The sequence below is a fragment of the Trachypithecus francoisi genome, unplaced genomic scaffold, assembly GCF_009764315.1.
Source record: "Trachypithecus francoisi isolate TF-2019V2 unplaced genomic scaffold, Tfra_2.0 Lachesis_group13, whole genome shotgun sequence".
NCBI classification, from domain to species: domain Eukaryota; kingdom Metazoa; phylum Chordata; class Mammalia; order Primates; family Cercopithecidae; genus Trachypithecus; species Trachypithecus francoisi.
Window position 1 is genome coordinate 95,249,588 of NW_022681458.1, and position 24,400 is coordinate 95,273,987.

The following is a 24,400-nucleotide window of genomic DNA, read 5'->3' on the forward strand; positions in this document are numbered from 1 at the left end:
GCTCTTGCGTATGCTAGCCACTCTGTATAGAATCCTCTTCCCCATCAAAGGGAACTTGGTGACATCCTATCATTCTTCCAAGGTCGAGTCAAATGCCACTATCTCCTTGTACAACTTTTTTCACATTTCAGTGAACATGAACTGAGCGCCAATTCCAACAGCATTGAGCCACTGATGGAGGATACAGAGATGAATGAGAAAAACTTGTTAAGTTCTTAACGTGGAGAGAGAGAAGTAGAGAAAATATCAATAATGTAGAAAGTATAACAATCAGTAAATAAGTAAGGTGCTATGGGAACACAGAAAGAAGCACCTAACAACCTGCTAGGGAAGAGGTGAGATAGGGGTGTCCCACAGGAATTGCAGGAAGTACAAAATCAGTGGAGTGTAGAGGCACAAGGCACAAGGGTAGTAAAGATCAGAAGTTTTCTAGTGGTGTAAGATCAAAGTGGGAGGCAGTGAGTGGCAGGAAATGAAGCTGGAAAAGAATAATCCTGGGGGCACTGCGTGTCATGTTAAAAAACTTGACCTTCATCATTTGTAAGTGACAAGAAGTGAGTGAGGGGTTTTAAGAAGTTAACTGTCAGGGGCAGATCTGTACATTTTCATAGATTCCTTAGTTTCTGTAATCTCCACGGTTTCTAGCAAAGAGTGTGGAAGGGAAGTTTTCTGTTTCTCTGGTGCATTTTTGTTTGCTTTGTTTTGTTTCTGGAGTAAGGGAGGAACAGGTCCACTTAAGAGTCCAGACACAGTTGGTAAGGATGGAACTAACACGTTGATAATGGGAAGGAAGCAGGTATAGACTCAAGAAACACATGGAGAGTCAAATTGACAGAACTTAGTAATTGCTTGGATTTTGAAGAACAGTATGAAAAACACGTTGAAGATGGCAGCCAAGTTTCTGGCTCCAAATGGTTTCAATTTTAATTTTCCCCTTTCTGTAAGCTCTCTCTTGAACCCAACTCTCAAGCACAGAAACACCTCGACTCTGGCTTTCTTCCCCACCTCTTTATATCCCTTCTTAACCAACATTTCTTGAAAGGTAATAGACCACAGCTGAAACAACTTCCTCATCTACATTTCACTACTCATCTCCTACAACATGGTTTTTGTCTCCACCACTTTACCGAAATGTCTCTTGGTAAAGTTACAAATAATCTCCTAATTGACAAATCTAGTGGTGACTTTTCAGGCTCTACCTTATTAGATCTGACACTTTTTTTAATACTTTCTCCATCTAGATTTCTTACAATGAAACGATACTTGTTTTCCTTCTACCTTTCCGGACGCACCTTGGTCTTCTCTACAAGCTCTTCCTTAACTTCTCTCCCTGCTCTGAAAATGACAGTATTCCCCAGAGTTAGATCTTTGGTCTCTTTTCATTCCCCATTCTGCCTAGTTGATTTTATGCTGTACATCTATTGGCTGAATACTCAAATCTCTCTGTCCAGCTTAGATCTACCTCTACTACTTATTTGATATCCCTATCAGAATGGACCACAAGTACTTTGAACTCAACTTGATAAAAACCTAATTCATCTCTTCATTCTAAAGCATTAATGATAATAGAACTCTTCTGCTCAAAATGGCCCTTCCACAGTCTTTGGTATGAAGTTAACACTCCCTAGCAAATGCAGCCCCTCATGACCTGACCCCTACCTCACCTCTGCAAACTCGTCCCCCATCACTGCTCCATCCCCCATATATGCCTTAAGATCTCAGTGTCCTGAACTAATCTCAGTTCCTCGAACACATAACAATTATTCAGGTGTCTGTATAAATTGTTTCCTCTGCATTCAGCCATTCTTGGCTCCTTTAATCTCTTTCTTCTGAAAGTAGAGTCCCTGAACCCCTGGGAGCCTCTTGGAAATGTGGAACCTCAGGCCCCAATCCAGACTTAACAAATCAAAATCTACATTTTAACAATATCTCCATGTGGTTCCTATGCATATTAAAGCTGGAGAAGCACTGCTGTAATCTATTATGATGACTACGGCAATATACAACAGGTATCACTGAAAAGGACAAACCCTGCACATGCCACTTTCAGAGTCTTAGTCTAAATCATTCCCTTACATACACTGCTTTGAATGAGTAGTCATGTATTTCGTTTGTTATTAACGCCCCTGTTTTCTCAGTCACTTCTAACCCTCTGGCTCTAATGCTTGATACCATTTTGCTGGCCATGACATTGGCTCCCCTGGGCCTCCTGTGTAAGCGTCCTCAGGCCTTGGAAAACTTGTCCATACTGAGCTGTCTCACCACCAGGGAGCAAACTCACCAGGCCTGACAGTGAAAACATAAAATATTCCTCCCTCTCTATTTACCTGGTGAACTCCTAATCATCCATCCTTCAAGATCACCTCAAGTGTCCTTGTAGGAAAAATTACCTGACCCCACTCCAAAAGCTTCTTCTGCTATCCCAAGGGACTGTAACATAGATACCAAGTGCTGCATAAACGCTAGTTTACTAATAATTCTCCTCCCAGTAGGCTATGAATCCTCTAGGGTAAAGACTGTGTCTTATGCATCTCTTCTCCCAGTTCTGACATATACTTAACATTTACTAGATGACTAATAAATAAGTTTGGAGCTCAGGAGGGGGATCGGAATCAGCAAGGTAACTCTGGATATCTCCTTCACTTAGTGAAAATGAGATGGGATTACTTCAACAGGAAGGGTATTTAGAGCAAAATTCTATTAAGGATTAAACTCTGAGAAACAGCAACACAAAAAGGATGGACAGAATGAATACTGAGGTGGCAAAGGGCTACAGAATTGGGAATGTAATAGAACAAGAGAACTTTGAGAAAGAACAGGCAGACAATAGCGTCAAACTTACAGAAAAGTCAATTCATAATCAAATATAATAAGAATGCTTTAGATTATGCTACTAAAAAATCCTTAATCTTTGACAGACTTATGTCACTTACTTTAGATTAATAGTTGGTTAAAGAGGGAACAAAGATACAGATGTGGAGCCACATACAGAGGAACCATTTGAAGAAACTGGACGGTGAGAGGAAAAAGGAAGACTTTCATATTAATTTATTCAATAGTATTTATTGAGCACTGGACACCAGGACTGTGGTAAAAAACATGAGGGCCATAATCCCTATCCTCATGGTGCTTTTATTTCAGCAGCAATAAATTCAAAAAGAAACAAGGGCAAGAACTCAGACTAGGGGGAGTAGAATCTGAAATGCATCCCTCACCTAGTGAAATCCTAAAAGATAAGCCACGCCTCCCAAAAAAGAAAAAAAAAGTCACTTGGTGTCAGATATCATTAATTTTAGTAATCAATGTGTCTCATGTTTTTATATTGCATTTTTAGTTTCAGAATGTGTATTTTTACAGCGTATGGTTTATCACTCCAAAGTGACTGTTTTCTTAGACAATTAAACACTTTACACTCTCTTTGTAAGCTCCATAGTACCTGACACAATGAGAAGAACATACTAGGGTCCCCTTAATTGTTGGTTCATTTCAACAACTAAATGGATTATTGTTTAATTATAATGGAAATTATAACTAAATGGATTATGGCTATATGTGGTTTTCTATAAATTCAATCCCTTAAATTCAAATCAAGTCCCTAGGAAAGATAAGAAATTCCCCTTTCTTCCTATTCTCTTCATATCTCAGTTTCTGCAAGCTAATCAATACTTTAAAAGTTATAGTAACAGGCCGCGCACAGTGGCTCACACCTGTAATCCCAGCACTTTGGGAGGCCAAGGCAGGTGGATCACCAAGTCAGGAGTTTCAGATCAGCTTGGCCAACACGGTGAAAACTCATCTCTAAAAAAATACAAAAAAAATTAGCCGGGCGTTGTACAACACGCGTGTAATCCCAGCTACTTAGGAGGCTGATGCAGGAGAATCGCTCGAACCTGGGAGGCGGAGGCTGCAGTGAGCCAAGATCACGCCACTGCACTCCAGCCTGGGCAACAGAGTAAGACTCCATCTCAAAAAAAAATTAAAATAAAATAGAATAAAAATAAGTTACAGTAGCAGAAAGTTGAGGTCCTTCAATTCGGAAAAACAAAGTATGCTCATCATTTAATCAATTTGTCTATAAAATAAAGTGAAGAGGGGAACCACAAATCCTAATGCCAGAACCATTCATACTTATCTAGCATGTTCTTCTTCACTCACCCTACATAGGAAACAGGCACCAATGAACAATTAATGACCACTAACATTAACTTATGTTCTAAATATGAATCAAAAGCAACATGGATTTGTTTTCTTCTACATTGAGCAAATTTCAATTAATTCAACTTCTCTGAGTCAAGGTATAATCATTTTAAGAAGATGCATTTACTTTGAACATCTGATTCTCTAATTACTCAAGTGGTGATCACAGCAAATGATTTCTGACCTAGTTCTGATTCTGGCTCACTATATAACCAAAAGGAACAACTTCTGTTATTCAGTTTTTAAGCAGCTGTGGACAATTACAGTTGACCCTCAAACAACCCTCAAACATGGGTTTGAACTGCGTGAATCCACCTGTATGCGGACTTTCTTCTACCTCTGCCATCCCTGAGATAGCAAGACTAATCTACTTCCATTTAATGAAGAGTAAAAATACTTTCTCTCCCTTATGATTTTTCTTAATAGCATTTTCTTTCCTTTAGCTTCCTGATTGTAAGAACATACTATAACACACAAAATAGTATGTATAATACATATAACATACAAAACATGTGTTAATCAACTGTTTATCAGTAGGGCTTCCAGTCAATAACAGGGTATTATTAGGTAAATTCTGGTGGAGTCAAAAGTTATACCTGGATTTTCAACCTCACAGGAGTCGACACCCCCAATCCCCACGCTGTTCAAGGGTCAAGTGTACTTTCATTTCAGAGGTGGAGAAAGCTCTGCTATATCAGCCACAGGAAACATAGTAGACCATCATTCACCTAAATTTGATAAGTCAGCAGTTTTTACATCATAGGTTTCAAGGGGTGCTGGCAACAACAGTAGCTGCTGTTAGCATGAGCAGGATAGAGAATCTCGGCAGAACAGGTTCAAAAAACATCACACAGTCCTGGAATTGGTAACTCATTATTTTAGCATAGTAGATTCCAAAGAATAGATTTAAGCCTTACAGACCTAAATTCTGCTCCTTACTTAGTTACATAGCCTTAGGCAAGTCACTGAGTCTCAGTTTCCTTATCTATAAAATGGGGATAACAATTATCTTGGAGGGCTAGTCAGGCACATTATCATGAAAACTTAATAGCACTTAGCACGGAGCATGCTATAAGTGGTGGTTAATAACAACAGTTTTAACAAATGGTAATCATTAGCAATACTATTGTTATACATAACGGTTGTGCTGTGACATAACTCGCCAGTTCCAATTTTGTCCCAAGAAATGGAGCAATGTGAAAACAATGTAACATTCTGGCACATGTGTAATGAGACTGATCTAGCAATGGACCACTAGAAAAACAATTTTTTTTTTTGGGAGACAGAGTCTCGCTCTGTCACCCAGGCTGGAGTGCAGTGGCGCGATCTCAGCTCACTGCAACTCTGTCTCCTGGGCTCAGCCTCCCCAGTAGCTGGGATTACAGGCATGCGCCACCACACCTGGCTAATTTTCGTATTTTTAGTAAAGACGGGGTTTCGCCCTGTTGGCAAGGCTGGTCTCAAACTCCTGAACTCAGGAGTGATCTGCCCGCCTCAGCCTCCCAAAGTGCTGGGATTACACGCATGAGTCACGGCGCCCTGCCCAGGAAAACAATTTTAAATGTTCTTAATCAAAAACAAAAGTGATTGAGAAAAGCACATCTGCAGCAATCAATGGCAGGATTTACCTACAAATTTACTTCAGGCAACAATTTACATATGTGGGTTTACAGTTACAACATCAAGCTAACCAAGCAAGACCCCACTCCAAAAAAAAAAAAAAAAAATCTTCCCTAGAATTAAGACTTCGCTTTGGTGCTTACTATTGCTATATTGCTACTTCTGGCTCCCCAGACTCTAAACATGGGTTTCTGAAAGTGTGGTACAAAGATTATCTGCAAAGCAACCAACTCTATAAATCACTGCAAACACCAAGGGTGGGAGACAGTGGAAGAGGACTCTCTAAAAGCCAGAAAGCATTTTTTGCTACTACGAAAGAATACTGAACTTGAAAACCAGGGTTTTAGTTCTAGCTCCACTGATCAGTGACTTCAGGCAAATTATATTATCTCAGGGTTTGAGTTAAAACAAAACATAGAACCTAGTTCAAACAGGCTCAAATAGAATCAACAGAAACAGACAGGAAATCACTTAAAAAACTATAAAACACAGAAACTACCCAGAAATGTTAATATTCAGATGCTGAGAAAATAAAACAAGATACACTTTTAGAAATTTCAGTTATCCCCCTCACACAATCACACTGCTTTATCTTGCTCTCTCACTTTGGAAAGAAGGTTTTCAGACGCTCTCATTCGGGAATACAGGCTGAATATCCCTTATCCAAAATGTTTGGGATCAGAAGTGTTTTGGATTTCAGATTTTTTTTTTCGGATTTCAAAATATTGGTGGTATACCAGTTGAGCATCCCAAATCTGAAAATCTGAAATCTGAAATGCTCCAATGAGCATTTCCTTTGAGCATCATGCTGTCACACAAAACATTCTGAATTTTGAAGAATATCAAATTTTGGACGTTCAGATCTAGCATGTTCAATCTGTATACTACTGAATGACATGCTACTTTACACTTTTCTGAAAAGTTTCTCCCCAAAATCTTTACATAAAACAGTAACAATAAATTACATAATTGAAAATATTAGTATTCTTCCCTGAATACCAGATGATGTTCTAGAATTAAATCACAGTCAAATAAATATAAATATTATAAGTAAAACAAACACTACTTGCACCCCAAACAAAACACTATGGCCATCTACAAAGGTACAGTTTCTCACTAAATATACTGGAATGTCCTCAATATTATTAATACATTCACTACATTATAACTTTTTCATATTCAATAAATAGTTCAGACTAGACACTGGTAATACCAACCAGCATCAGCAACTAATATTTATTGAGTTATTTAGAATGCTACATGTGAGAAATGATTCAAAGCACTTCGCATATATCAACTCATTTATACTTCATAACAACTGTACAAAGTAGGTTACCCTTATTATCTCCATTTTCCAGATGAGGACCAGGCATCTGGCTTCAATACTCTTAACCTAAGCTGAACACTAACTTTACACTGAAAAATCTGTAACAACTTAAGGTCACCTGGGCGTCTGACACATTAACAAGATATTATAATACAGAATGGTAAGCAATACTGTAGGGGCAAGTGATGGGCTGAAAAATACTAAGTCTTCAGATACTACTACATAGTTAAAATTCCCCCATGAAACACTAATTCCCATTGTAAAAGCAAGAATCCCAACTCGGCCTGGGGAAGATGAACACATTCTGTAAGGGTCTCTCATCTTTCCGTTCAATTAACCTACCAGTCTGCTATGGTTCTGTTACTTTCCTAGTGAAGAACAGCCTTCCCACAACCTTTTTCTTCCCAAAACAATCCCAAATCAAGGTAGAGATCAAAATCAGCATAAATTAGTTTTTACCAGAAACTAAGAAAGAGATTTCTTAAAAGATATGTATTATGATTTTTAAGTACTTAAAACGGGCAACTGACTCTGGACTAACCAAGTGTTGCTTAAGACAGGCTTTCCCTTAATATAACTTTAAAAAGAACTACTTTCAATTAGCATATCAAAGCTACCAGTTTCCACAGCCAAGACTTCTGCTTGTAACACAATTAATAGCAGGCCCCGTTTTACCTACACCCACTTGTAAATTGCCACCTGGGAACAGCCAACCCATCTGGGTGGCCAGGTGGCCCTGCTACTTAGGTTTCCCTCCTCATTCCCCTTTCAGCTAAAGACATGATTATATTACCCTTCCTCACTAAACCTCATCCTCAATTCCATGCTATTTCTAGCATGAGTTACGAGCCCAACTGGTGGTGAGGAATGAAGGAGCAGGGACAGTAGTACAGAGGGCAAAGAAGAAAATAAAGGTGAAATCCCTCCTTTCTTAGATACTACATCAACCTTTCTACTGAGTTCCTAACCACTCTCTTCACACCTTTCAGTGGCCTTGTCCTATCACTAAAGCCAATGCCTTGTCTCAAGAAATCAGTGAGCTGTGGCCAACTGGAATGATTTTTGTCCTCTGAAACACAAAGGAAGTCATACATAACTCCTTTCCCTATAGGGAAAACAACATGGCATAATGGAAGAAGAACATATTCTAAAATAAGGTGAGCTTCTGGTGAGCTTCTGTTTCAATCTCAGTTGTGAAGCTTTTTATCTGTATGACCCTGTTTTCTCATCTGTAAAACAGTTAACCACCTCATAAGGTAGCTGAGTACCAAAAACGTACTGTAGCAAGAAATCAAGAGGCTGCCTTTACATTTTTCACGTGCCTCTCATATACAGTAAGGGAAAAAAACAAACAAACTCAGGATCAGTACCCCAAACCCTTGGAACACAGGCTCTCAAAGTTTTCTGACCACACAGCGCCGTAAGAAATACATTTTTCATTGTGACCCGGTACATACACACATACAATCACACACACAACTGAAGTTTCACAAAACAATACTATGCTATGTGTGATTCATTCTAACATTTTCTCTTTTTTTTTTCTTTTTTGGTCTGTGGCGACCCTCTACACTGATTTTATAACCTTCCAATGGGTTGTAACCTGCAGTTCGAAAAGAAATTACTTTGCACTCTTGTCTCTCTCCATCTTTTTCCTCCCATGCCCTCCTCCCTAATCACACACAGAAAGCTCTTGTTAGTTTTGTTACCATTCCACCCTACAGGAGCCCCTAGAAGAGGATTTCCTAGGATGCAAACCCCAGCAGGTAGAAGAGAGATCAGGGAAGAAGCAAATTGTGAGAGTGCTCAGGAGAATACGTGCTGTCACTGGTCCAAGAAGGAATACTAAATCTATTTTCCCTCAGAGACAGTTATTCTTTTTTTTTTTTTTTGAGACGGAGTCTCGCACTTTCACCCAGGCTGGAGTGCAGGGGCGCCATCTCCGCTCACTTCAAGCTCTGCCTCCCGGGTTCATGCCATTCTCCTGCCTCAGTCTCCCGAGTAGCTGGATTACTGGCGCCCGCCACCACGCACAGCTAATGTTTTTGTATTTTTAGGAGAGACGGGGTTTCACTGTGTTAGCCAGGATGGTCTCAATCTCCTGACCTCGTGATCCGCCCACCTCGGCCTCCCAAAGTGCTAGGATTACAGGCGTGAGCCACCGCACCCAGTGAGACAGAGTTATTCTTGGGGGTAAAATAAAGTTGTGTTGCTACATTAAAACACTGGATGTAAAACAGGCTTGTGGATTAGTCTTCCTAGGAACTTAATCCACATATGTAACAATAATTCTGTAAGAAAATGCTCCCGCACAAAGTTTTTTAAACATATTTCTAAGTTGGGGGAGGGGTGCCACCTATACAATGTCCAAGAGATTGGCAAACTACAGCTCACAGGTCAAAATCCAGTCTGTATACAGCCCCTGAACAATGGTTTTTACATTTTTAAATGGCTGAAAAAAAAATCAAAAGAATAATACTCTGTGACATATGAAAATTATATGAAATTCAAATTTCAGTGCCCACAAATAAAGTTTTACTGGAACACAGTGACACTGGTTTATTTACATATTGTCTGACTGCTTTTGTGTTACAGCTGGCAGAGCTGAGAAACTGCAAAAGGGACTGCCTAAAATACTTACTATCTGGCCCTTTACAAAAAAGTCTGTGGACCCCCATTCTAAGTGCTCAAAAGCATTCAACGTTCATTGATAAATATTTGTTAAGCATCTATTATGTGCCAGGCATGGAGGAAACTACATTTTAAGTCTGACATGGCCCTTCTCATAAATATTAACGGAAGACAAGTAAAAAAAAGCTCAGAGGTATAAAAAGCAGTTGGTGTGTTGTAGGAACTACCAGAGAGCCAATATGACAAAAGATAAGGATGGAAAGGGTCTATATCATACAGAACCTTTAAGGTCACTGTAAGGAATAAACCCTCTAATATCTATTATTCAGTTATTTATGGAATTAACCCCTTTATTTGCAGACAGCCTAAAGATAAATGTCGACCCATCAGGCATCACAAATTCTGAATTCGAAGTGCTGGTATAATTCCCTTCAATTCTTCCTATTACTCTCTACTCCTTGAAAAACATCACTGTATTAATTACAAATATTTGACATAGCACTTCAAAGTTTTAAAGGCTGCATGTTCAGCAGAAAGTCAGAGAGAAGAAGAAAATTTTAAGTTGCATGTACGGCCACAAAAGCAAACGAGAGCATGTCCTTCGCAGGGACATGGGTGGAGCTGGAGGCCATTATGCTTAGCAAACTAACACAGAACAGAAAACCAAATACCACATGTTCTCACTTACAAGTGAAAGCTAAATGATGGGAACACATGGACAAGTAGAAGGGAACACTGGGGCCTATGGGAGGGAGGAGGGAGAGGATCAGGAAAAATAACTAATGGGTACTAGGCTTAATACCTGGGTGATAAAATAATCCATAAAACAAACCCCCATGACACAAGTTTACCTATGTAACAAACCTGCACATGTACTCCTGAACTTAAAGTAATTTTTTTTTAAGTCGTATGTATATATTTTTATGTGAGTACACTTGGGCTTGTGTGTGTAGCCTTTGATCCTTACTCAAACCTTTGAGGTAGGTACTATAAAACAGAAACTAAGCTTATGGAATTTTCCCAAGTCCACATGATATCCCACACTGTGGTAGACAGGCACAACACCCAGGTTTTCTCCAGGCAGAATGTTTGCTCTTTCTACTATATCAACCCAAGAATTTGCATAATTAACTACTTGCATTGAATTTGAAGATAAAGCAAGTGTTAGGGGTTGGTTTTTGGTTTTTGGTTTTTTTTAAAGAAAACCATTCTTGCCAACAAACAGCTACATATGTACCAACAATATGAGCTTTTATTTCTATTAACCAGCCCTAACTGACAAATATAACGTTTCAATGGTTCTATTATCTATAACAGAATAGGCTCCTCTACTCCTCTGTCCTCTGGCTTAGTGAGCTGATTTCCTTCCATCATAGATGCAAGGCTAGATATTAATTACAAAAATACTGTCTAATTGAGGACTGCTAAATATATGTTGCTAGACTAACTAGAAACTACAGTTCTTGATGTGGGGATATTCTAGGGCTACAGTAGTGAAAAATAAGATCAGTGGTAAAAAGTCAAAACTACTCTTCAATGATTCAAAAGGAAAATGAAGCATAACCACTTTTCTTCTCTGGCCCTAATCTTTTACTTTTACTCCATCCTTCAGAAGTGAGGATCAGCTTGAGAAGTTTATTCTTCCGAAGAATCATTCAGATGAAGGTAGTTACTGGAGAAAATAGTACCTGACAGTTTGTTAGGCCCTCCCAGCAGTAAAAGCTTGTGGTAAGCAGCTATTCAACCATTTTTCTGGCCATTCAGAAAGATGTTTTATTCTACTTTGAATGCCTGCTAATCAAATTACTTTACTATTACCATATCCATCTTGTATGTTATCTTGCAATTATTCATTATTTATCATCGTCCTCATTTACTCATTGACTTTTTGTTTCTCCTCATACAATTTTAGTGATTATTACAAGTTCATTCCAAGTCTTAGATTATATAAAATTAATTAGCAAATTGTATTTACTAATCCTAAAGTATGAAACTCCACTACCAGGTAAAAGAAAGGCCTAGCATCCAGTTCTTTTTCTAGAACTATTTTATTTAAGGTAATAATAAATAAAATGAACTATAGTATTCACGGGGTGAAACTGAACTTTATAGAAGGTGGCTTATCAAAGATGGTTAGCTTTACCTGCTTCCAAAATGAAAGAATCCAAGTGAAACCAGAAGGAAAGAGGCAGGCCCCACTATATTTTTTAAATTCAGTAAAGTTTAACATCTCTTCTGGTTTTACCTGTGTGTAATAATGCAGTTTTTCCTAGGCAAAGATGCTGCAGCTGAACTTATGCCATAATAAAGAGCTTATTTCCCTGTGCCAAGCACCACGTCTCTACCAACAACAGGAGAGGCTTGAAATCTTTCCAGATAAAAACATTCAAGCTGAATACCTAGAGTTAGAGGCTGTAGCTCTGAATAAAACAAATAGCCTAAAGTATTAAGTATTTATCCTTTCAGCCTTTATTGTAAGACCCTGATAACCTGAAAAGATATCAAATTTCTAAGAATTAAGATATAAAACACACAGAGTTTCTACTTCTGAATCTTCAACCATACCAACAATATACCATATGACATTTGAAACAATAAAGAGGTGGTAAGCTTATGGAAAAAATAGGCACCTGAAAAGGAGTAAAGTCAGTTTCAGAGAGAAATAGGAATGTTTAAGTAAATAAGAATATAAATTAGCAAATGCACAAACTCTAAAGATAGAAATTTGTTACAAAAATTCAATAACCTCTAGTCTGTGTTTCATTATTTCTTTTTCTGATAATTTGTATTTGAAGTTCACAAGAAGCCTATCCATTCATGGTTTTTTTTAAGCAATGACAAGGAGGAAAAAAAAATAAGATGACTAAAATAAGATACAAAAGGAAGACTGATAAGTGTAGGTAAGCTTTACAATACAATCAGAGAATGTTCAAAGCTGGAAGGGATCCTGCAGAGTCTCTCTAGCTTACACTGATGCAATAGGTTCCTAACTGGTCTCACCTCTTCACTCCTATACTCTTCCAATGTTTTTCAGATAGCTGCCAAAGTGATCTTAACACATAACCCAGATCTGCTCTTCCTTAAAACTCTTTGCTTCACACTGCCCTTTGCATTTTATTCTAATTCCTTCCCCTGTTAGATCAAAGACTTGCATGATCCTGTCCCTATCTCTCCAGTCCCATCCCTGCATTCACTGCTTCAGGCAGCTAGTTAAATATTTACAGAGCTTCACCTCTGTGCCAGAAACTGTGCCATGCACTGGAAGTATTAAGAAAAAGTCACACCCTCCCCCACCCCTAGTAGAGCTTACACTCTAATATTGGAAAGGACAAATAATAGGCCAGGCGCGGTGGCTCACACCTGTAATCCCAGCACTTTGGGAGGCCAAGGAGGGCAGATAACTTGAGACAGGAGTTCGAGACCAGCCTGGTCAACATGGTTAAACCCCCTCTCTACCAAAAATACAAAAATTAGCCAGGCATGGTGGCACATGCCTGTAGTCCCAGTTACTCGGGAGGCTGAGGCAGGAGAATCACTTGAACTGAAAGGCTGGGGTTGCAGTGAACGGAGATCGCACTACTGCACTCCAGCCTGGCCGACAGAGCGAGACTCAGTCTCAAAAAAAAAAAAAAAAAAAAAGAGAAATAGGTAGATAAAGTAAACAGATGTGATATGTGATAAGGCAAATAAAGAGCAATCCTCTCAGCACCCTGTTAGTTTCTGTCAGTGCACATACGACAATTTGTAATTATGTTATTCATTTGACTACTTACTTTATGACTATAAGCTCCAGAAAGGCATAATCATATCTGTCTTCATATTTAATGCTGTATCCCAAGCACTTACCATAGTGTCTAGCGTGTAGTTCAATATTGATTTGTTAAGTGAATGAATACCTATTTCACCCTCTTTAATTTAAGGATGAGTAAAGTGAAATCTTAATGGCTGTCAAAGGTCAAAGAAGAGTCAGTAGGAAAGTAGGAATTTGAATGACAGACTTTTAAGTTTTAGTCCAAAATATTATACCACATTCAAAATATTGATCTCAAAGAATAGTCATTGAAAAGCTTTGTGTGTTCAAAGCTTAAATTAGCTGGTACCTAAAAACAGACTTGAGAATCTTTCAAAACTTTACTTCTACTGAAAAGTTCTAAAACACTTAAAAAGTTTAAGAGAAGTTGCCCAAGAAAAAAAGATGTTTTAAATTCCCACTAATAAATAGAGACGATTTACTCCATTGTTTCTTTTTAATGCATGCTAAAACAATGAGACCTTAAAGAACTCTTTGTAAGGAACCATGATATTTGAATATTCTAGATATTTATTGGCAGCTATCTGGCTCTCTATAATGATATGTTCTTTGGCTGTATCCTTTAGTCAGAGTATTATTGCATATTAACTGATAAGTAACCTGCAAATGTAAATACCCCCAAGAATCAAATCTATCTTTTTAATGTTTTACATACCATATCCTTTTATATGCGACTTAAAGATAGGTTAAAAACTAACATGTAAGATCTACTCTGGACCAGCTATTGTGTTATGTGGCGTATCAATTCATTTAATACATCTTGGTTTACAAATTTTAAAAGTTAATCTCAAGATTTTTAGAAATGTCCCAAGATCTCATAACTTGTCCATACCCCTTCCTCTTGAAATAATGCCTTGGAGCAAGTTTGATATATCACATATAGTTATGAAGATGTGAAGAACAGTAGACTTTTCCTTTAAAATAAAAATTTTAAAGTTAATAATCATAACTAGGAAAACTACTCCCTCTAAGCTTTATAAATAGGCTACTTTTATTACAATATGTAAAGACTTGATTCAATTTTTAAACCTTTTGCAAGGCAACCCCTCCCCACATGTGTAGCCAGTGCTTCTAATGTAGTAACTATCTTCTTGCTTTACATTTATTTTCTTTAGCAATATTAGGGAATAAAGTGATTCCCAGTGTGACTACAGCCAACCAAAGAAAAAAACTAGTCCAAAAGAATGGTCACTGAAAAATTTAGGTTTCAAGCGTGAATACCGTATACCAAGTTCAGAAAAGTATCTAAATCTACTTCTTTAGAACAGTATATTTTACTGTAGGGTCTCATACAGATTTCAAAGAATATAATCTGGAAGACCAGTATGAGTAGTTACTGAAATCTGACCATCATATAAACATAAACAACATACTGAGCCACTAATGCTTAGAATTCTTTAACTAGACATCACAATGAAGACATATCCATCATACAGCCTGCCCTTTTAAGAGAATATTACATGCTATCATGTTTTATTATGTACTCCTGTTTTTCCAAATATATGTCTTTATTTTTATTCATGCTCAACATCTAAAACTATATCTGCCTGTAAACTTTTTTAGTTACGAAGGCACTTTCAATTTTCCTCTGGCCCATTACTTCTTTACCAATTTCATTTAGTAGTGCTACCATCCTACCTTAGTCTTCGAGTCGCTTTTCAGTCCTATATCCACATATGGGGTATTTGGGACATACATCAGGATATGTATCATTCACTCTTACCTCCTCAGTTTTAATTAGTTTTCATCTGAATTTAAGAGTTAATATCCTGAGATTGTCCTACTTCATCAAGCAATTATGAACTCTCTTCATCACACAAATCTCTTCCTCAGATTTAGTCAAAATTTCTCCATCCCACTTTGCCTTCATCCATGGTCAACTTTACTCTCAAATGCCTGTTGTGTTCCTGATGCTATTTTATGTCTTTTCCTTCATATTAAGATTAATATCCTTCCTAATCTTCCGCTAAGACATTTTTTCCAGTATTAAGTCCAGCAAGTCTTTCCTAAATTAAAAAATACCAACTCCCCCAAATTACAATCTAATTTTGTTTCAGCACCTTCGTGTTTATTCGACTAGTCCAAAAGAGAGAAGAGCTTAGTCGGGGAAGAGCCACGCTGTCCCTTGAGACCAGTTTTCCCTATATTCTATAAATAGGCATACATTCTCTATTGTAGATTAATTAATGACCATATTTTTCAGTGCATATATTTTTCATTGCACACATTTATGTAGGTAGCTTCCTTATCCACTAAAAGAGTATTGAATACAGAAAATAAGGATTGTTGAACCAGGTCACTGGTTTTAGGGATTTACAATCCATTAGTGGGTCAATGAATCAATTAATGGGTCATGATCAATGATTTTTAAATGAAATATAATATAAAAAGACATAAGTGTCCTGCACATAGTTAAGAGTACACAGTTCATGAAACTTTCATTTCCGATGCACACACACACACATACACACACCCCTACTACCACATGGGAACTAAGTCATAATGCAATGTGTAATTCTTATTGTGAATTATAATCAAAAAAGTACGAAAGCCATGGAACACGAAGATACCTAAGATCCCCTCTAAATCTATATAATTCAAATTATAATTTTAATTATTTTTAAAAATTTAAATTTGAACATAACTTAAAGATATCAAAACAATCAGCAAAATCTTTTCTTAATAAAATGTCACCACTGAACTCTAACCTTAAAATTATAGAATCATAAAGTTTTTAGAGTAGGAAAAAAAATCAGGGGTCATCTAATGCAAGTTCACCACTTCAATACATTAAGAAGGCAACTGTGGCTCAGAGAAGTGAAATAATTTCATCTCATTCATTCAATAAACATTTGCTGAGCACCTATTGTGTACCAGGTTCTAGAAATGGGTGTGTGGATAAAGGTAAGATGTCTTCAAAGAGTAGAAACAGGAAAGTAAACATTTGCACAGTCTAAAGTGGAAATAGGCAAGTAAACATTTGCAATAATTACTGAAATCAAGGTCATTTACAAGGTGTTAGATGAACAGAAAGCAACTAACTCAATCTGGGTTGGGTGACAGAGAAAATGTTTCTAAGGAGGTGATACTTCTCAGTCTTAAAACCAAAAAGGGAAGAGGAAGACTAACATATAGGAAGGCACCATACTGACATATAACAAAGGATGACACATTTAAGAAACCGCAAGTCAAGTCTGTATGGATGGAATATAGTACTCATCCTGAGGAGAAGCTGCAGCAGAATACCTAGCATTTAATATTCAAACCACTCTCTGAGGTAGGCACTATTAACATCCCCCCATTGTGTAGATGAGAAAACTGAGACACACAAAGGTGAAGTAACTTGACCAAGGCTAGGTTATGAAACCAAGATTTAAACCAATTAAGTCTACATCCAGAGTCTATACTGTTAACCAATACCAAGAGGTTAAAAAAAATAGGCAGGAACCAAATGATGAAGGATTTTTTATGACATTCTAAGACTTTAAATTCTATGATAAAGGTGACCCACAGTCAGCGAAAGGTTTTAAGCAAAGGTGACATATTCAGATTTATTTTTTAATAAGATCACTCCAGCAGCTATGCAGATGGACGATAAAGAAAAGGAAGTAGTGATAGGGAACTGGTGAATCTTAGCTAGAAAAGTGCTACAATAATCAAGTAAGAGAAAATGATAGATAAGCTAGGTACCGGCAGTGCTGACACCAGAGCTCAAGTCCACCAACCTCTATGACCACATTCTTGATCACTATCCATATGAACTTTCCAATTTTTTTCCTCAGGCTCACCACTCTAACAGTTCAAAAAAATCCAACCTCAGAGACAAAAACATATTTCCCTTAAGTCTCTTTATTAAAACAAAGCCTGACCTCTAGATGCACTGGGTATACAAAAGTGACTAAAAAGAAATCTAGGTAGAGAATGACAGAAAGTCAACTGCTATCTACAGTAGTTTTCTTACCTTCTTGATTTCTCCTCCTCCTCCTCCTTCCTCTATACACTATTCCTGGAATTTTCATGTTCAATAGTCAATCTGAAATCAATGTTCTGTCTAGACATGACTATTTTACAATCTAACAGAATTAAATCTACCACAGAGGAAGTCTAATGTGGTCCTATCAGTGGCAATAAATATACTCTTGGGTCCAGTCAAATGTTGGCTTAAACAGAAATGATGAATGAATAATAATATGAGTGAAACTTTTTCTTAAGCAGCAAAGAGTTAAGGAAAACCTGAATATTAAAAAAGAGAATAAGAGCAATCTAAAGTTCAAGCCATTTGATTCCAAGAGAGTAACACTACTCCCAAGGCGGTGTGTGAGGTAGTCCAGAAACCAGCAAATGAAAGAACAGTGGAAAAGACTCTCTGGTCAATTCTCAAGCATTCTAAATTCAATTTGTTTTCATTAAAACCATGGGTAAGCCCTCTTGAGCCACCCATGATGCTAAGCAACAAGTGGGTTCCACAAGCAAGCAGTATAGGGAAGTACAGAAGGGTCAGGGGAAGAAAAGGGAGTAGACAAAGAAGGGAGGAAAATGGAAAGGGAACAATGATGAAAGAGAATGGAAAAAACAATGAGTTACAGAGCAGTGAGCAAAAAGTTAAGGCATACCAGTGACCCTAGTATCAAATGTTGCCAAGCTTGCCTATAATCTGAGACAATATGGCAACTGGCAACATAACAGACCATGAAAAGACAAATTGTAATCACGGACTTATGAGATATCAAAGATGAGAAAATCAGAATAACACTTTAAAAAGTCAAAATGCAACAAAATAAAGTCTTAGAATCTAAATAAACAATTTAGAGATTACTAAAATCTCATTCGGTTTAGTTGTGCTTCACTTCTTAAGAACAGTGAGTCTGGAGGACCCAAAAGGTGAAAATGTCAGTATCAGTGAAGGGTATGGAGAGGTGTGTTACAGAGACACTGTGAGGCTCATCTGGACACCATTTGCGGGAATTACTTTAGAATTTTCCTCTCTATGGTATAATGCTACTTAATTTGCTAAGAGTTTCACTGTAATTCTTATCTTGGTTGGCTGGGTTAACTTCCTTAAAACCAGAATTCAAAACAAGGTAAACATTTTATTAATTATGGTCAAGATTTAACCTTAAAAAGGGAAAGGATCTGCAATAGATCATAAAATATTACTTACTGTATCATAAATTAGTCTAACGGTAACCAAAACCCAGCTAATGATTCTCAAGGTAATTATGTAATTAAGAGATTAGGTTAAAAGTTTCTTGAAATTAAAGTTAGCTAGACAAACGAAATATCTTTTTTAAAAAAACAGAATTTCTACCTTGAAACTATTCAGGGAACATGTAACAGTGAACATATTTCAGGCAACATGTTAAACACACACAAATATCACCATAAGGCAACCAGTGATGTAAGAATAAAGTAGGCAAATATCCTTAAAGATCATATCACGGCAAAGAAAATCCTGGATCTAAAGCAAATATACTAAACTTGACACCTTAAGCAATCATTCATCAGGTCCAGAAACATGCAGTCTTCATGAGCACTCTATCAAAATCGGTGATAGGAGAGTTTATCCATAAGTCATCAGAATATTTTTATTATAGTATAATAGGATGAAAGAATGTGCATATCTATAGTCTATTTCTCTAATTTAATCATATTCTAATTTAAAAGATAATGAAAAGATTAAAAACTTTCAATACAAGGTCCCCTGGAGATCATCAATACCATGTACTTGTAAAATTTAGATTACTAACTTTAGGGGGAAGACAGCAGAGCCCTTTTACTAATAAACTAATGCTTTCAAAATTTAAGAGTTTAGAACTGAGTTTTTCCTTTTTTAAAAATTTGTATTTTAGGTTCGGGGGTACATGTGAAGGTCTATTACATAGGTAAACTCGTATCATGGGGGTTTGCTGTGCAGATTACTTCACCACCCAGGTATTAAGCTCAGTGCCCAATAGTTATCTTTTCTGCTCATCTCCCTCCTCCTACCCTCCATCCTTGAGTAGACTCCAGTGTTTGCTGTTCTGTTCTTTGTTTTCATGTGTTCTCGTTATTTTGCTCCTACTTATAAGTGAGAACATGTAATATTTGGCTTTCTTAGAACAGAGTTTTTTGACCTCTACACTAGTGACATACTGAGCCAGATAACTCTTTGTTGTGGAAGGCTGTACCGTGCATTGTAGGACAATTAGAAGCATCCCTGCCCTCTACCCAACTAGATGCCAGTAGCACACCCCGCCCCCTGTTATGACAACCAAAAATGTTTCCAAATGTCCCATGGATGGGGATTTGGGGAAGCAGGGAGGGGGAATCACCCCAGCGTGAGAACTATTGGCTTAGATCATAAATAGGAAAAAAAAAAAATACAAAATGAACGGAGGGAGAATTTTGTTTCATTTTGTTTCTGGTCTCCATGCTTCAATATATTATATTTGAATTTGACCACAGACAGCATTTATAAGAGATTCTGCCTTTTAGAAAACAAAATATTTAACATCCATCACTTGTTAGTCAAAGTTCAAGAGAATCCCAAAAGATTCTCTGTACTGTCAACTTCCCCCCAACCACACATACATTCACACATACACAGTACTGCCTAGCTGAACTGAAGAAAACATAATTACCATATTTCCATGTCCTATTTCATCAAATACACTGACCATACTGCTCCAGCTCCCACAAAATCCAAAGGAATTCTCAACTTACTTCAACGCAACTCAAATACCACAATAGCTGCATAACTGTAGATAGGATAAATCTAAATACTAAGGCAAGTATTAAAGTCATTCTCATACTTTAACAAACTGTGGGGAAAGATACAAATAAACCACAGCAGCTATAAAAAGAAAACTAAGATTTATGTTTTGAAACAGAATCTGAGGAAGTATGAGAGGAATGAAAAAATTCAAAATCAAAGATAATCTGAAGGCACTCCAGGACAGGGGCAAAATTTGAAATGTTTCCCCTGGAATGAGAGAGAGGAGCAAATTATACACTTGGCCATATCCAACAGGAATAGTCTGCATAATCAGTCTCCACAATACATACCTTGGGATGGAAACTGAAAAATCAGAGTCCACGACATAGTAAACATCCCTTCTAAATACCTGGAACAAAACTGTTCCTTACTATTGTTTCCCAATTTGATTAAAAAAAAAAAAAAATCAAGTATCTAGAAATGAAAAACTGACAACCTGAGAATTTTTAAAATTATAAAAACAGTCACCTCATGCTTCCAACATGTTAGATTACACATTTTGTAGAAAAATCAATTAGTTGGAGAAACACAATAACCCTTTTTTAGAGTGCATCTGATCCATAACAAAAGCCTTTTAAAAATCAGACATTTTAAGTACTCAAAATCTTCATGTATAAATATGGATGAAGGTCTTTATGATTATTTCAATTATCTTCAACAGAATCACATATTTTAGTTCAACTGGGAATGTTCATCTTAAAGAGCCTATGCAACAATATAATATTAGTTTAATGTAAGTGGAATATCTATATGCCCTATAGCAACAAAATCACTTTATTTCAAAATTATAGCTATTAACCTCCTGGCCCACTGAAAATAATCCTGGCCCAATGAAAATAATCCCGGCCCAATGAAAATAATCCCACAAGAAACTAATGCTCAATTATTTCCACTACCAAACCAAGCAGAGGAAGCTGTAAGATCTGTAGCGACAGCCTGCTTTTCAAGAAGTAATACCTTGAGACTGCTCAAGAATAACCTCCTTCATCAATTAGTGTGACTCAGGTGGGTTTGGGAGGGAATAATGTCCACAATTCCTTGGTCAGTGGCCATGATGCCCCTCCTCAAGGGCAAGAGATCAGAACAAGGGATTTGAACAAGAGGAGTTCACCAGCCACAACATATAGAAGCAGAGAAAAAAGAGTACTACTGGAAAGATAAAAACTACATGGTTAAGTCATGTCACAAAAGCAAGAGGTTCAGTGTTATCAAGGCCTTCATTCATTTCAGACACACCATTGTTTAGCTTCCTTCCCAAACCGTGCACAAAAAGAACTGTCAGCCTGCCTTAAGCATGTTCCTTCTTCCATTTAAACAGACATGATTCTTTTGGTTAATCTCTGGCAATGATCGCCATTTCACAACACATTCAGCCCACCCGGAACTGATCAATACCACTACAGACATAAGACTAGACTTTATCCATTTATTAACCACAAGGAAATGTACCATTTAGCAAAATTCTATACATTACAAAAGATTCTATTTAAAGGGGGGTGGGGAAGACGGACACAAACACACACACACACACACAAACACACACACACACCCCCCACAGAGGTACACAAAGAAGACTACCACCCTTTAATTTTCCTGTGGCAAACGAGATAAAGACATGGCCATGAAACCTGTCAATTCGCTCACCGCCCCCCCCGCCAAGAGTCCCCTGTAATTCTATGCCACAAGCTCGTAACTGAATATTAAATTTTACGATAAATAAATCCAATGAGACTTCTTTAAAATGTTTCATCTATTGAACTAACTCTCCTGTTATGCACATCTGCACACCTTTGAGCTAGATGCTGTATTCATTTATAGAATTTCAAATACAAAAGACTAGTTCTTCCAACCACTGGTTGCAACCATAGAACGTCCTCACAAAATCAAAATTTCCAATATAAAATGGCCAGTTTATTCCCCCAACCTTGAGCTAAAACCTATTTTATGAGTCCACTATATTTAACAAAATCAATTTCATATGGGTTGTTCTAAACCGAACACAATGCTTCAATACAAAACGTTTAAAGTAAGTATTCCGTAGGTAAGCAAAATCTATGCCCCAAAAGAGCATACAAATGGTGGTTGAACGCCAGCACATTACCAACACCAAGCGGCATACCTCTTCTGCACTGGGTTATAGTTAACACTCCAACAACCACTACAACTATTTTTAACGCTGCTGGACACTGAAGTTGAAGAAAACGTGAGGGGAGACCCAGATTAAACTGCTGATAGGATGTATTGTTTCTCACAGCCAAAATTAAGCAGCAACTGGCCTGATCTATGTCGTGATATTTACTGGTGAAGCACTAATTAAACGACGACAAAAAGCAACCCTTGTTTTGGAGGAGCCCACACTAAATACTCCTTTCAGATCTCAACCTTTGCATAAATTGTCACTTGTGGTATTTGCGGCTTAATTGCAACCCAACCAGCGCTGTCATCCAGTGTTATGGCCACAAAACATGACTTTCTCACTTCCACAACAACACAGCACTCACTCTTATCAGCTCGCCGACCCAACTCAAAAGGAGAAAAATGCATGGAGGTTTGCAGATCACAATCAGACCTGGGAGGGGGGTGGCAGTCGAGGGGCGCAGGGAGTGGGCAACCTCCTCAGGCTTCACTGGACTCTCCGACCCGACACCAGCCGCGGCCCCCAGCAGCGGCCGCCGCGGCCGCAGGAGCAGCCCCGCCGCGCCGCGCTCCCTGCACCTACCTGAAGAACAGGAGATAAGAAAGACGGCAAACGCCAACTTTGCAGCAGCTCCCATTTTCCCGAGGCGCCGGGGAATCCGGAGGAAGTTCTGGCTAGATATCCAGTTCCCTGGGTCTTCCTCGGAGACAAACCTCCTGGTGTAAAATCAACCGTCATAAAACATATTCGGAAGCCCAGACCAAAAATAAAAAAATTTAAAAACTAAAAAAAAAAAAAACGTTCACTGGGTTTAAAAAAAAAAAAAGAAAAAAGAGCACAACGATAAAAAATAAAATGCACCACGGGGGAAAAACCGCCACACACACGCACAACACACAAAACCAAACAACGAAAAGCCAACAACAACAAAAGCGGGTTTAAATCACTGTCAAAATCACTGTCAGCTCCGCTCGCCTCTCCCGTCTCTGGGAACAAAACGCCAGGCTGAGGCGACGAGGAGGCGGCGGCGGCGGCGTCCGCAGCCGCCCGGACAGTCTGGGAACCGACTGGGTCCGACGTCCGGACCGACCTTCAACCCGGACACCTAAAGTCCGAGGACCACTGGCGGCCGAGCTCGCGACGGTGGCGGCGAGGCGGCTGCGGCGCGGGGAAGGAGCGGCTGGCGGCAGCGGCGGCGGTGCAGGCGGCGGCCAAGTTCTGGTCCAGGCTCTGGCTCCGGCTCCGGGCTTCGGGCTCGGCCGCGTTTTCGGTCTCCTGGCCTCCGCCGGGCTCCGCCCCCCAAACTTCCGGTTCCGGCCCGAAGCTGGAAGCCAGGCGCAGCGGAGGAACGCTCGGCGGCGGCGGCGGCGGCGGCAGCAGCGGCGGCGGCGGCGGCGGCGGCCGGGCGCAGCGCGCGTGCCGGGCCGGGAGCGCGAGGAGATTGTCGGGGAAGCGAGGCGGGAGAGGGGGAGGGGTGAGAGAGCGAGGGCGGGGCCGAGTGGAGGGCGAGGAGGCGGGGCGGACGGAGGCTTGATACCGCGAGGCCTCGGCGTCCGGCCTGCTTGGGCGAGAGATACCGCGACAAAGGGGCGCGGGCGCCTCAAAGTCCCTAAGCTGTGGCTGGGCTGTGGCCGCCGAGTAGATGCGGGCTGGGCTGGGCACGACCCGTTTCAAATCGCGTCCCACGGGCCTCTCTGGAGCGCCCGCCCGAGGGTTTAGGGGAAGCCCAAGAGGAACAGGACCCCGAGGTGGGGCGAGTGGCCGGGGACTTCTCCAAGGGGCGTCTGCGGCGCCCAGTCTTTCCTCTGGGGGGACGCCTCGTCCGCTCTGAGACCGAGCAGTCGGTGGAAGGCGGACGTGGGAGCTGTTTGGCCGCGCCCGCCGAGCTGTCCAGGCGAGCTCGCGACGCGCGAGCTGGTGTCG

At 39.2% G+C, this 24,400-nt stretch overlaps 1 protein-coding gene across 1 annotated transcript in view; it reads right to left on the minus strand.

Annotated features, from left to right (window-relative positions):
* Positions 1–23,766, minus strand: part of ACVR2A (activin A receptor type 2A) — an 89,120-nt gene extending 65,354 nt beyond the window's left edge. The window contains exon 1 of the mRNA XM_033231573.1: positions 23,060–23,766. Coding sequence (XP_033087464.1) covers positions 23,060–23,114 — 55 coding nt within the window. The 5' untranslated portion in view covers positions 23,115–23,766. The remainder of the gene's footprint in view (positions 1–23,059) is intronic.
* Positions 23,767–24,400: the final 634 nt, after the last annotated feature.